Here is an 11,859-nt window from a genome sequence, read left to right on the forward strand (position 1 = left end):
CCGCCGCTGAGGTGCCCCCCTGGGCTCATGGGGACCGGGGGAAGGGGGCCGGACCCGTTCCCGAAAAACACCGCCGCCCCGCGCGACCCCAACGCGCCGCTGAGCCCGTAGGGCGCCGAGCCCCCAGTGCCGCCCGCCCGGCCCCCGGCCGCCGCCGCCGCACGCCCGTTGCTGCCCCAGCCTCCGCCGTCGGGCCGGAGTGGGAGCTCGAGCAGCTGCGGGCCAGCTGCCGGCATCGAGTAATCCACATTGGGGGCGCTGAAAAGGCTGGTCCCCCCCAAGGGACCGACAAGCTGCCCGTCCGTGCCGCCGCCGCCGCCCCCGCCGCCGCCAAACGCGCCGTCCCGCCAGCCGTCGCTGTAGCCGCCGCTGCCGCCGCGGCCCGCGCCCAACTTACCGTCTTTTCTTGGCAGCAGGTGCCCCGCCGACGCCGATGCGGCCCGGCGCCGCTGCAGCGCGACGGCGGCGAGCAGCAGCAGCATCGCCGCCGCGCTCGCACCAACGGCGACGCCCGCAATCTGCGCGGCGCGCAGCGGCGCGGCGTGCGGCGACGCGCCGGCGCCCAGGGCGGCGCCGGTCGTGTTGCAGACGTCCCAGTGCCAGTCGTCCCCGTTCCCGGCCGGCACGCCGGTGCAGGTTGACCGGTCGATGGTGCACCACGGCACGTTCACTCTGTTGGCGATGTTGGCAAAAGGCGAGGGGGCCGTTGGGGCCCCCGGCGGCGAGTCGAAGCGGAGGGGCAGAGCCCTGCAGGGCGGGCGCGCGGGGGGCGGCGGCGGGCGGGCGGCGGCCCTGAGGCCCCGGCAGCTGCCTTCGGATATGAAACAAACCCTCCCTCACACGCCCGGCGCGTTTGGGCGCGGCGTGGGCTCGCGGGAGGGGGTGGGTGCGGGGGGGCCCCATGGAGTTGACCAGTTTGACCCACCTGTGCTGCCAATGGGGTGCGACGGCGCAGACGCCCCAGTGTAGGTGCGAGCTGTTGTCATACCACTCCCCCTGTGTGGAGTCGAGGCGGCGCCGGGGGCGCGGTATGCGGCGTGGGCGGGGGCGAAGATCGGACGGGCCTGGGCGCTTGCGGCCCGGGCGGAGCCCTGTCGCTGCACTGCCGCCGCAGGCCGCGCAGCGGTCGGCGGTCAGCAAGCCGCCGCGCGCCGCGCAGGTGGCGAGACAAGCAGAGGCGCCCGCGCGGCCGCCGGGCTGATGGCGACGGACGCGTCAAGGAGCGGTGCACTGGCGGAGGGCCAGCTTCATGCGTGCGCTCGCGCCGCGCGCTGACCTGGCAGAGGCAGCCCGCCGCCGTGCGCTGCCTGACCTCCCCGCAGTAGTCAAAGTAGATCATCTTGCTGCCCGCGCCCGTGCCCGCCGTGTACGTCGCAAAATAGCTGTCGCAGGGGAGGGGCAAACCAGGGACACCAAAGTTATGTCAGCGAGCGCGCGACGCGCGGGCACGGCGTGTGCATGGGTCCCGGTTGAAACCAAGGGGGGCCGACCAGGAGATTCGAGCCCGCGGGGGCCGAATGGGGCGCCCCGCGGCACTGCGCGGGCGGCCCGCGTCGCCAGGCGCCCCTCGGGCCCGCCCGCCTCGCCCCGCCCGCAGCGCGCGCACCTGGGGCACTCCCTGGGGTCGACCGGGCACCACGCCCCGCGCGTCAGGTGCGTCGGGTCCGGGTCCGCGCAGCCGATGTAGCTGCCGTTCGGCGCCCCCGTCACCAGGTCAAAGTAAGTCCAGGACCACGGACTGCACTTGCAGCCGGACTGCGTCGTCGAGATGTAGCCGCCGAGCGCCGCGACGCCCTCGCGCCGCGCGAACGCGTAGGCGGGCGTGTCGGGGATCGGCGGCAGGCCGCCGGCGGCGGCGCGGTCGAGAGGCAGCAGGCGCTCGCGTACCGCCTGGTAGGCCGTATTGGAAGTGCAATAGTCAAAGTCGCGGCTGTAGGTCGGCACGTCCGAGGCCTTGGGGTTGTTGCTGCACGTCTTCGCCACCGTCTCGCACCACGGCCCGCCCGCGGCGCTGCCGTCGGGGTTGGGCGCGTCGGCGCACTTGCCGCCGATGATCACGCCGCTCGAGTTGTGGTAGGGCTTTCCGTGCATGGCGTTGGTGCCCGGCAGCTCCCACACGGCTTTGCACAGGCAGCCGAGGTTTGTCACGTCGCGGCTGGTGGTGCAGTAGTCGTAGTACCTGCGGCGGCGGCGGGCCGCAGCGGCGCGGCGGGCGGCGGGGCGGGCGGCGGCTCGGTCGAGGCGCGGCCGGGATGGCGGAGCGCCGCTGTTTGCCAAATGCAGCCGGTTTCGTGCGCTGCACGCGCGGCGGGGCCCCGCGCCTGGCTTGGTGGCCGGGTATGCCCATGTGTGAAAGGGGGGAGGGTAGGGCAAGCGGGCTGCCCCAGCAAACTGAGATGAGGCGCCACTCACAGTTGGCCTTCGGATGAGCCGGTCCTGTTGGAAGATGGGTAGACGCCCTGATACCCATTGCAGCTGTGATCCTTGATATCGACCAGGCACCTGCGGTGGGTGCGGCCGCGGGGCGCGTGCAAGGCGAGGGTCTCGGCGGCACGCGCGTGGCGCTTGGGGCGGCGCAACCGCGGCGGCGGCGGCGGCGGCGGGCGGAGTGCGAGTCGCGCGGCCCGGGCACGGCGGGCCGATGTGGACGCGGGCCGGCGTGGATGTATGAAGAGCGAGAGAGGCAGCACGCTGGGGCTGGTGTTGGGCGCCGCTGGCCCCTGCTAGCCTTTGCGATGCCAACCGCTCCGCGTCCAAGCCCCCGCCTGCAGGCTATCTGGCAGCCCCGCGCGTGCGGCGCGTCGCCCCGCCGCTGCTGCAAACCAGCAAGCAAAGGCAGCGCCGCCAGCCCAGCCGCAGATTTCCACTCGCCGTCAGCCGGGCGGCCGGCCGCGGGCCGCCGCCGCCGCGCCTCCGAAAATGGAGGGCGCGAGCATGGCTACTTCCGCCCCGCTCACCAGGGCAGCACGTCGCCGTCCGGGTTGGCGCAACCGCGGAACGTCTTTGGGGTCCCGTTCACCTCGATACTCCACTCATCGAGGCACGGGCTGCCGGGGCGGTGGCGGGCGGCGCGGGCGCGGGTGTGAAGGGGGGCGTGCGCGCCCCGAGGAGCTGTGGCGGCGGGGCGGCGGGCGCGCGGAAGGACATGCACGCGTGCGCGCCTGGCGCCCCACTGCTGTCATCGACCCGGATGCCATTCGCCTCACCATCCCATGACGAGCTGCACGGGCACAGCCGCCTGGCGCAGCGCCCGAGGCATTCGCTGCAATGCCACAGGCGCTGGGACCGCCGCTGCATGGCCATACCGCTGCGCGTGCGCCACCAGCAGCACCCATGCCAGCCACAGCTTGGCTTCGAGCCTAAGAGGCATACGGAACCATGGAAGGTCACAGTGCCACAGCTCTCATCACCGGCAAGATCGATCAAGGAAGGTGGCCACCTCAGAGCGGCAACCGGAGCCACCCGCAGAGCATCCGGGTTCTATCCTCAGCTGCTACCAAAGCTGTCAGAGCTGCCAACGTCCGGGGCGATGATGGCGGTGTGGCTTCGCTGGTGCGGAGTCTGCTCGCCGGGTTTTGAGGAAGTGGCAGCACAACACGAAATACGGTTGTGATAATGGCGTGGCATTGAACATCAAGCCTTGCCATGCCTGGCCATCCATCTAGAATGAGGACCACCACCACCATTGGGTGGGTGCCGCCGTTGTGCGTTGTCACTCGGCCATGATACCCACGCACTGCGCCGCGCCCCTCGTTGCTGCGTGTCCTTGTGACGGCTGCTGATGGTCGAGTTTGAATGTGACAGATGAACTTGCATGACACATTCGCGGGGCTGCGCAAAGGGACGGCCGGTTCTTGCGTGCGTTGCTCAGTACGGTAGTAGTTGGAGGCCTCACTCGACCCTCCTACTGGTTCGCAGTGCCGGGCGCACGGGGACCCGCATCTATTGCACGGTGGCGAGCGTGGTTGCATGTCGCAGTGCATTTCAAAGGCCGTCCCATCGGCGTCATTCAGCCGGTGCCGCCTCACTTGACCCTGCCAGCCGCTCGCGTGAGGTCGGCTTTTTCAGAGGCCTACCACCTCAAATCAGCTAGACGGGGCCGCCAGCCATCCGCAGGCCTCCCTGCCCCAATCCATCGCGCCCAATCCAACGCGCCGTGCGGGTGCCACACCGCCCACTACCCAGCCTCTTACTTGTGAGCTGCCGCCCGATGCGACAAGGGCAGCAGGGAACCAGCTGAACGTCGGCCCCAGCTTGTATGCAGCATAGCAGTGGCCTGCAGTGGCTTGACACCCTTGCGAGACGTGCCTGGCAAACGGCTTCGTATGGCCCCTGGAGAATGCTTCACCCTGCACGTCATATTTATCTTTGCATGATGTTGTTGTTGATGTGGGTTGGCTGGCTCTTGTTCCGATCCTTGTGACAACCAGAAAGTGACGCCCTGTGAGGCTTGTGTTGCACGAGAGGGTTGGAGGGGCGGGTGCTCAAACGCCGGAACAGCACACACTAAAAACACATCAGCAGGCACCCAGCAAAGAATGTGTCCGGCCTTGTGAAACAATCGGGCAGGCAGGCGACAGGCAAGGCGCTTCATGGATACGTGACCACAGTACTGTACTTGGAGGCGCTCGCCAGGGCACGCGAGTAATGCTGAAAAGGTGCCTCCGACGAGGGTTTGTTTGGGGGCTTGGCAGAACCCGATGTTCGGTGCTGGTCAGTCGGCAGCATATGCCATTCAGTGAAGAGGTGGCACATTCAGCGCAGCCTGTGCTGATTGTGGCACCAGTGCCTCAGGTTCCGCCAGGGTTGCTGAGCCGGGTGCGTGGCTAACGCCTCGCGCTGAGGTGCGTGGCTAACGCCTCGCACGCAAAGAGCTGCAAGACCCTGCAGTGCAGCCGGTCAATATGCGAAATGTGTGCATCCAAGCAGAAAGCACAGTTTCACGTTGCGAGACAGCGACCCCCTTTGTCATTGCTGCAAAATGCCACCGCCCAGCCCGCCGATCGTGGTCTGGGCTCCAGCCCGGGGCCCCAAGCCGCATCAAGTGCCGCGAGTGGCGCTCACACCGGCGCTCGCAGGCAGAGAGGCGTTCGTTGCAGCCATGGCCTGCAGCAGATGAAGCCGCACCTCATCCTCTTCATTCTCGCTGTGTACACCGCAACCCGTCTTCTGCTGCCCTTCGCCCTGAGTCTGCTGGCGGGGCTCCAGCTGGTGCTCTTGTTGCTGCGGCTGCTGCTGTACAGCAGCAACATGTTGCTGCTGCTGCTGCTGCTGCTGCTGCTGCTGCTGCTGCTGCTGCTGCTGCTGCTGCTGCTGCTGCTGCTGCTGTTGCTGTTGCTGCTGTTGCTGTTGCTGCTGTTGCTGTTGCCAGTACTGCTGCTGCTGCTGTTGCTGGTTGTAATGCCACCATTCCTCAACTTGACCCTGCTGCAGAGGCTCATCAGCTTCCAACGTCTGCTGTTGGATTTGACTACTGTGCAGCAGTTGATTGTGCCACACTTGCTGCTGATGCAGCTGCTGCCGCTGCTGTTCCAGCATCAGCTGCAGCCTGCTGAGCAGGTCTGGACGGCTCTGCTCTGCTGGCATGTGCTGCAGAAGCTGCTGGTGCCGAAGCTGCTGCCTTGGCTGCTGGCTGGGTACTGCTGATGCCGCCCCAGGCCCCCGCAGCATCGAGCCGTACGACATGCCCACCTCTGGCGGCACACTGTGCTCTGACAATGGCCGCAAGTGGGCAGCTGCCGGCGCCATCACCACGTGGCTGCTGCTGCCGCCGTAGCCGCCATAAAGCCGTTGCAGCTCACTCTGCCGAAAGGCGAGAAGCGAGAGCGCCGCAGCATCGCACTGCTGCTGCTGTGGCTGCTGCTGCTGCAGCGGCGGCGGCTGCTGTGCTGCCTCTGTCTGCATCCGCAGGCCCTGCATTCTGGAATCCAGCAGAGCCAACAGCGCCGGCGATGTCTCGCTGCCAGCGCTTTCATCTCCACTCCCATGCTGCGCGACACCCAAGGCCGCCAGCGTGCTCGGGTGCAGCACGCGCTCCAGGCTGTTGGTCAGTGGCTGCAGCGAGCCGCCGGAGGCGCCCAGGTACGCGTCATGCACCTGGAGGCTCGGGAAGCACCCCGCCCGGGCATCCACCCCTGCGGCATGCAGGCTCGAAGACGCGAGTGCATCCGCGGGGACGGCCCCCGGCCACGGCGGGCCGGCGGCCCCGCTGCCCAGGCCGCCCTGCTCGGCTTGCCACGCCTTGCGACTGAAGCCGCTGCGGGCCCCTCGGCCGGCGCCGGCGGCGCTGTTGGTGCCTGCGGCGGCCGCCGCTGCTGCTGCGGCCGTGCCAGCCGCGGCTGCTGCTGCCAGGTCGGGGCTCGAGCCCGATGGCAGCACCTGAAGCGACCCATGACTGTATCCGCCCGCAACGCCCGGCTGAGCGACACCCTGTACAAGGGCGCGGCCGCTGCTGCCGCAGCTGCTGCTCCGCCGTGGTGCTCCCCTGCCCTGCACGCCGCCTCCAGCGGAAGGCACTAGCACAGGCGCCGGCATGGGCGCAGAGGGCGCTGCCCGCGGCGCTAAGCCCCAGCGTGTCGCAGCTTCCGCCATTTCCGCTTGCTGCCGCGCGTCCACACAGCTCATGTGTGTGTTGCAGCTGGGGCCCTCAGGGCGCAGGTCCCTCACCCTGTGACCGTTCATGGACATGGGAGCGAGCACCTGAGCCCTCCGCTGGACGTGCCAAGGCGGGACTGGGCACAAGCACGCCTCGCACGAATTGCGACTGTGGCCGCTCCATCTGAGCATAGGCTATGCGCCATGGGTGCAACCTTGGACGCATGAGACGCACCTGTGTGCAAAAAAGCAGACTTTGCGGTTGCACTCCTGGCCGTTGTTGCACATCTGGGTTCTGAAGCGATCTGTGGTGGTGTGGGGCACGGCCAGAGCGGCGCAACACCTGGTGGCACGGACTGCAACTGGGTGGGGCGTGACGACGCGGGAGCACAGAATTTCGCGTGTACGCAGCGACGCAGCAGAGACCAGGCCGTGGAGTAGACCGCCATGATTGTCTTGCATGTGGTGCGATTTTGCGGCGACTGAAGAGGCAGGGAAGGGGAGGACGGTGATGAGAACACAATTCACCTGGGTGCAGCCAGAACTCCAGCCTGTGGAAGCAATCGAGCGCAGGCAGTTTGGCACAGCATCAGCACAGGCCGTCTGGTGCAGGTCACACATCAGTCCAGCTTAGCGCAGGGAACCCAGAACTGTGCGGTGCGTGGTGCATGCACAGATGCAGAGTCGCCATGCAGGGCGCTGGGCCCCCTTACAGGCTGTGCGCCATAGGGCAGTGCTGGCCCCTCGGGCAGGGGCGGCGCTGCGTCACGTCGGGGCACGGCACTGAAGCGTAATTGAAAAGCAACGGGCATCGCCGGCGATTCTGCGGCAGGCGTTTGTGGCCAAGGGGTGGTCACTGGAGCTGATGTATTGGGCACCGGCAGTAGTCCGCGCGAGAGGATGGCCCTGAGAGGAGATGGGCTCAGGCAGCAAAATGCATACGCATGTGCTCGTTCCCACAGCATGCGAGGGCAAAGCTGGGAAGCAGTGGTGCACAGGTGCATGCAAAGTGACTGTCATCCTCCATGTGTGACTAGGCCACGACTGCTGCCGGGCAGGCCGGTTTGCGAGACCGCCCCACGTCGCCTCGCCCCTCACCTGCTCCCGAGAGTGCGCGTAGGGACATTCTGTCCATGCGTGTGGCTCGCAGCGCGTGCAGTCGGCGACCTGCCAGGGCGCAGGGCGCGGCACGTGCGATTGACCAGCGTGCGGCAGGTAGAGGACCTCCGGACTGGATGGCGGCGCGCGTCCTGACGCATGTGCGGACGCTGGCGGTCTGCTGCTGAGCCAGGCAGGCGCTGCTGTCTATCACGGCAACGAATTACACCTCAGCAGTGGGCGCCTGCGCCCACTGCGGCAGGGTATGCCTGCCATCTCTCAGACAGCTCCTCCAGCACTTAGTCCCACGCCAGCCCCGCTGCTGTCCCCAGATGCGCAGCCATGCATATGCTAACGCACTTTGTACTTAGCAGTAAAGAAGCGAACAACCTCTTCCTCCGGGTCTTCGCTGGCTTGGTCCACCGCAGCTTTCCCAGTCAGATCAGACTCCATTAGTCGTTAGATCAGAATCCAATGCATCTTTGAGAGCAATCTGACAAATTCGCAGAGCTTCCACGGGTTCTCACACACGCCATTCGTTGCGGTGATTGCTTGACTGCCCGATGCGGGCTGTTCGCGCTTTGTTCCAACTTGAATGGTTTCACGTGGGTAGAACTGTGAAAACAGGTCACTAACAGGCCGTGCCAGTGGTCGGCGAAGGCCGATCCGCAGGCGCAGCTGCGCGTCAGGGGTGGGGGCGTGTTATGAACCAGGTTGCGGCCTTGTTCACGACTTGCAGCCGGGAGCAGCGTGGTTGGTCATTACCAGTCCCTATGCCACCCTCTTTGCGCTGCGCTGTTGTACATAATCATACAGCACGTCATACAATACAGTCCCCTGGCCTTAAGGTCAAACTCATCAACAACTTGTCTCGACAGCTGAGTTTGCACACGTGCCCTGGCAGCCAGTGGAAAGGTGGGGAATGGCAGCGTCTCAGCCCATGCCAGGTGGCACGAGCGTTGCACGTGTACCGCATGTGCCGTCGAGCATATTGCAAGGAGGCTCAAGCATGATGTTCCAGGGAAGCTGGATGAGCGTTACTATACCACGGTATTGCCATGCCTATGAAATGTGAGGTCGAAGAGAAACAAGGCAGCTGCCTGTTATCGGTAGAACAAGCTGCTCTATGTGCTTGTCAGCAGCATGTGACCAGTGCCAGCCCTCACGCGCTGCTGCCCAGCTTGCCACTACCCAACGCAGTGGCCACAAAATCCGCCTTCCCAATGCCACAGCGAGCGCACCGCCGAAGCGCCATCAACCCAGCAGCCGCCTCTGGCGTCACTGCACAGCGCCTACAGCTGCAGCCCTCTCCACGCTAGAGCGCAGCGTGGCGATCACCTCCCCTGGCCTCTCTGCGCCAAACACCGCGCTGCCAGCGACGATGACATTCGCGCCCGCCGCCGCAACTGCGTCGATAGTCGAAGGGCCCACGCCGCCATCCACCTGCGGGATACATGGTTGAATCCGTGGTCGATGTGCATGCATGCACGATCGCAGGCTAGACCAATGGCTGGCAGATGCATGCGTCCACCATGCTGGGCCCATGTAGCCGCATGCACGGCCCATGTTGCAAGAACCAACGCGCATGCGCACCCATGCACGCCAAAGACCCCATGCGGCCTGCTGCCACACAGCATTTGAAGTCCGAAGGCCACTCTGTGCTGCTGAGTAGCACAACGCACCTCAATGTGCAGGCCGGGGAACTTGGCCCGCAGCGGCGCGCATTTGCTGACTGCGTCCTCCATAAACTTCTGGCCCCCAAAGCCGGGGTTGACAGTCAGGACCAGCACCTGTGCCAGGCAACACAAAGGCCATGATTCGGTGCTTCAAATGGCGGCGTCATGCATGGCACGCAACTGCAGCGAGGTGTGCCTACGCTTGGCTCCGCCATGGAGAGGCGGCAGCATCGTTGCGTCCACACACCCAGCCAGGAGCTGCAGCTGGCAAGCTGGATCAAGGTGCCGCCTTGGATTCGCAGCGTGAGCGCCCCAAAGTGGCGCACCAAGTCCAGCAGCCCGGCCTCGATGTAGGGGAACACCAGCTCCGCCGGTGTCGAAGGCTTCAGCGCCACGCCGGCCTGTAGAAGCGCGCGGCCGGCATATGCCCCTGTTGACATGCTGCCGCGCCTAGTTCAACCGCCGGCATAATCATCAAGTGCACGCATGCATGCAGATGCATGTGGAGGCACTCCGCAGCGTCCATGCAACGCACCTGCATGCCGGCGGCTCGCACCGCCTTTGCCAGGTCGGCGACTGCAGGGTGTGCTGAGCTGGCGCTCAGGTCGGCCACGTCGGCAACCGCCTCCAAATGGAACGTGAACATGTCAGCTCCCGCCTTTGCAAAGTCCTGGGGGTTGTGGCATATTCTGGCGCGCATGAAACAGGTAGCTTTGAATGCGTAAGAGGGCGGCTTGGCCGAGGCGGGGCGGGCGGCTCCTGCTGTGCCCAAGGCGCCAGGAAACGGCAGCCCCCCCCCCCCCGACCTGCTCCTCTGCTGCAGCAGCGCGGGCCCAGCACGTGCGACGCACGCCGCGACCCACACCTGCACCCAGGCGGCGGGGTCTGACACCATGAGGTGGCAGTCGAAGAAGGCCTTGGAGTGCTTGCGCAGGCACGCCACCACAGGCGCACCCAGTGTCAGGTTGGGGACAAAGTGGCCGTCCTGGTGGGTTCAGTGAGGGTAAAAGAAGGCAGGGAGGAGGCGTCCAGGCTTCGCAATTCGCTTGCCACAGCGGTGTGTGCACCCCACGAGCTGGTTGTAGCTTGCCATGCAAAAGGCAAGAAGGGGTGTGCGCTGTCCCACAAAAGAGATCCGCCGCATGCACAGCCGTGCTTTCAGCACGATTTGCAAGCTGTGAATCAGCAGCAGGTAGGGTGTGAAGCAAGCTACTGCGTTCGTGGTGGAGCTGCCTGCCGCCGCTGCTTGGCTGCCACAAGCCCCCTGTACGCTACCGCTGATGCCGCCGCGCGCAAAGAGCAGCAGCTGGATCAGCGCCGCACCATGACATCGATGTGCAGCCAATCGGCCCCCAGATCCACGATTCGCTTGCACTCATCCGCCAGGGTGGCAAAGTCTGCCGACAGGATCGACGGCGAGATCAGCGCTGCAGGGCGGTCGCGACCAGCCGGCAGGGCGTCCAGTGGAGCGGCAGCCGCGCACGCGCCATTGCCGTTTGCGGCAAGGGACTCCGTGACGGAGGCCATCACGAAAACAGGCACCCCTGGAGCTAAGCACGGGGTGTAGCTGTGAATGGATGCAAACTACACTTCACGTGCGCCCGCCGAGCCGATCTGTGAATTGAATGTTTTGAAAGCGCCGTATACAAATAATTTGCCTAAACTGCAGCGAACAAGCATACACAGCCCAGAAAATGCCCAGCTGGTTGCATGCCGACGCAGTGCGGTAATATTCAGTCGTGCGGCGCGACGTCATCGCTGCCCCCCCTTGAGCCTTGCCGCAGTCCCCAGCAGTCTTGAAATGCGCTCCACAGCCGCATGCCAGCGAGTTGTACCATAAATGATGAAAGACTGGAGGCATGCCACGATATCAAAAAGCTCGGAATACACGACGACTGTGGTCACAGGCAGGGCGCAAAAGCAGTGGCGAGCTTGGCGCAAACCTGCCGTCATGCCGGGGTGCCCATCGGGTCGGTCTCACGCTGCTGCTGTACTGCATGTCATTGAGCTGGCCCACGGTGCCTCGCCAATAGCAATTTAAAGCAGTGACCCTGAGCCTGCAGATCGTGTGCTGCCATCCCCCGCGCCGCTCCTGCCGAGGTCGAACCAGCCGAGCCCCGGCGCCGTGTTGACAGGTCAGCAGCACTGCAGCCAGGTCTCCCCGCGCGACGCACGAGTCGGCGTGAAATGGCCGTCGTGAATGCAGTTGGTTACTCATATCAATGCGTCCCCTGCTGGGCCCACGGACACCGGCACCTGGGCGCCGCGTGGCATTCCATGTTTCGGCTGGGGCCTTGGCCTAGCTTTGGTGTGTGTGTGTGTGTGTGGTTGGGTATTTGGGACCAGACTCATTGTAGGGTCCGGCCCGTCAGGATCAAGACAGGCAAGCATCGCGCACGCATCGCGGGCGCGACGCACAAGAGGAGCGCCTCTGGCGCCGCCTCTGCGCGGAGCTGCCCCGCGCGGCGCAGCGCTGTACAGGGAGGACAAG

The 11,859-nt window shown here is 65.8% G+C and overlaps 3 protein-coding genes across 3 annotated transcripts in view; all 3 read right to left on the reverse strand.

The window, feature by feature from the left end:
- The window catches only part of MNEG_8085 (hypothetical protein), a gene marked incomplete at both ends in the record, with an annotated part of 4,724 nt that extends 1,354 nt beyond the window's left edge, over positions 1–3,370 (reverse strand). Inside the window, 7 exons of the mRNA XM_014043440.1 lie at positions 291–672; positions 926–996; positions 1,277–1,382; positions 1,607–2,179; positions 2,413–2,502; positions 2,958–3,047; positions 3,207–3,370. Of these exons, the coding sequence (XP_013898894.1) occupies positions 291–672; positions 926–996; positions 1,277–1,382; positions 1,607–2,179; positions 2,413–2,502; positions 2,958–3,047; positions 3,207–3,370 (1,476 nt within the window). The remainder of the gene's footprint in view (positions 1–290; positions 673–925; positions 997–1,276; positions 1,383–1,606; positions 2,180–2,412; positions 2,503–2,957; positions 3,048–3,206) is intronic.
- Positions 3,371–5,040: 1,670 nt separating this feature from the next.
- MNEG_8086 (hypothetical protein) lies at positions 5,041–6,591 on the reverse strand (the record flags this gene model as incomplete). Its single annotated transcript, XM_014043441.1, has 1 exon — positions 5,041–6,591. One exon carries the CDS (start codon positions 6,589–6,591, stop codon positions 5,041–5,043), a length of 1,551 nt encoding a protein of 516 aa, XP_013898895.1.
- Positions 6,592–8,970: 2,379 nt separating this feature from the next.
- MNEG_8087 (ribulose-phosphate 3-epimerase) lies at positions 8,971–10,895 on the reverse strand (the record flags this gene model as incomplete). The annotated part of the gene is made up of 6 exons (XM_014043442.1): positions 8,971–9,135; positions 9,375–9,482; positions 9,695–9,769; positions 9,904–10,038; positions 10,234–10,353; positions 10,692–10,895. The coding sequence occupies 6 exons, from the start codon at positions 10,893–10,895 to the stop codon at positions 8,971–8,973; spliced, it is 807 nt and encodes a 268-aa protein (XP_013898896.1).
- Positions 10,896–11,859: the final 964 nt, after the last annotated feature.

Source organism: Monoraphidium neglectum (assembly GCF_000611645.1).
Source record: "Monoraphidium neglectum strain SAG 48.87 unplaced genomic scaffold scaffold01498, whole genome shotgun sequence".
In the NCBI taxonomy this organism is placed as follows: Eukaryota; Viridiplantae; Chlorophyta; class Chlorophyceae; order Sphaeropleales; family Selenastraceae; genus Monoraphidium; species Monoraphidium neglectum.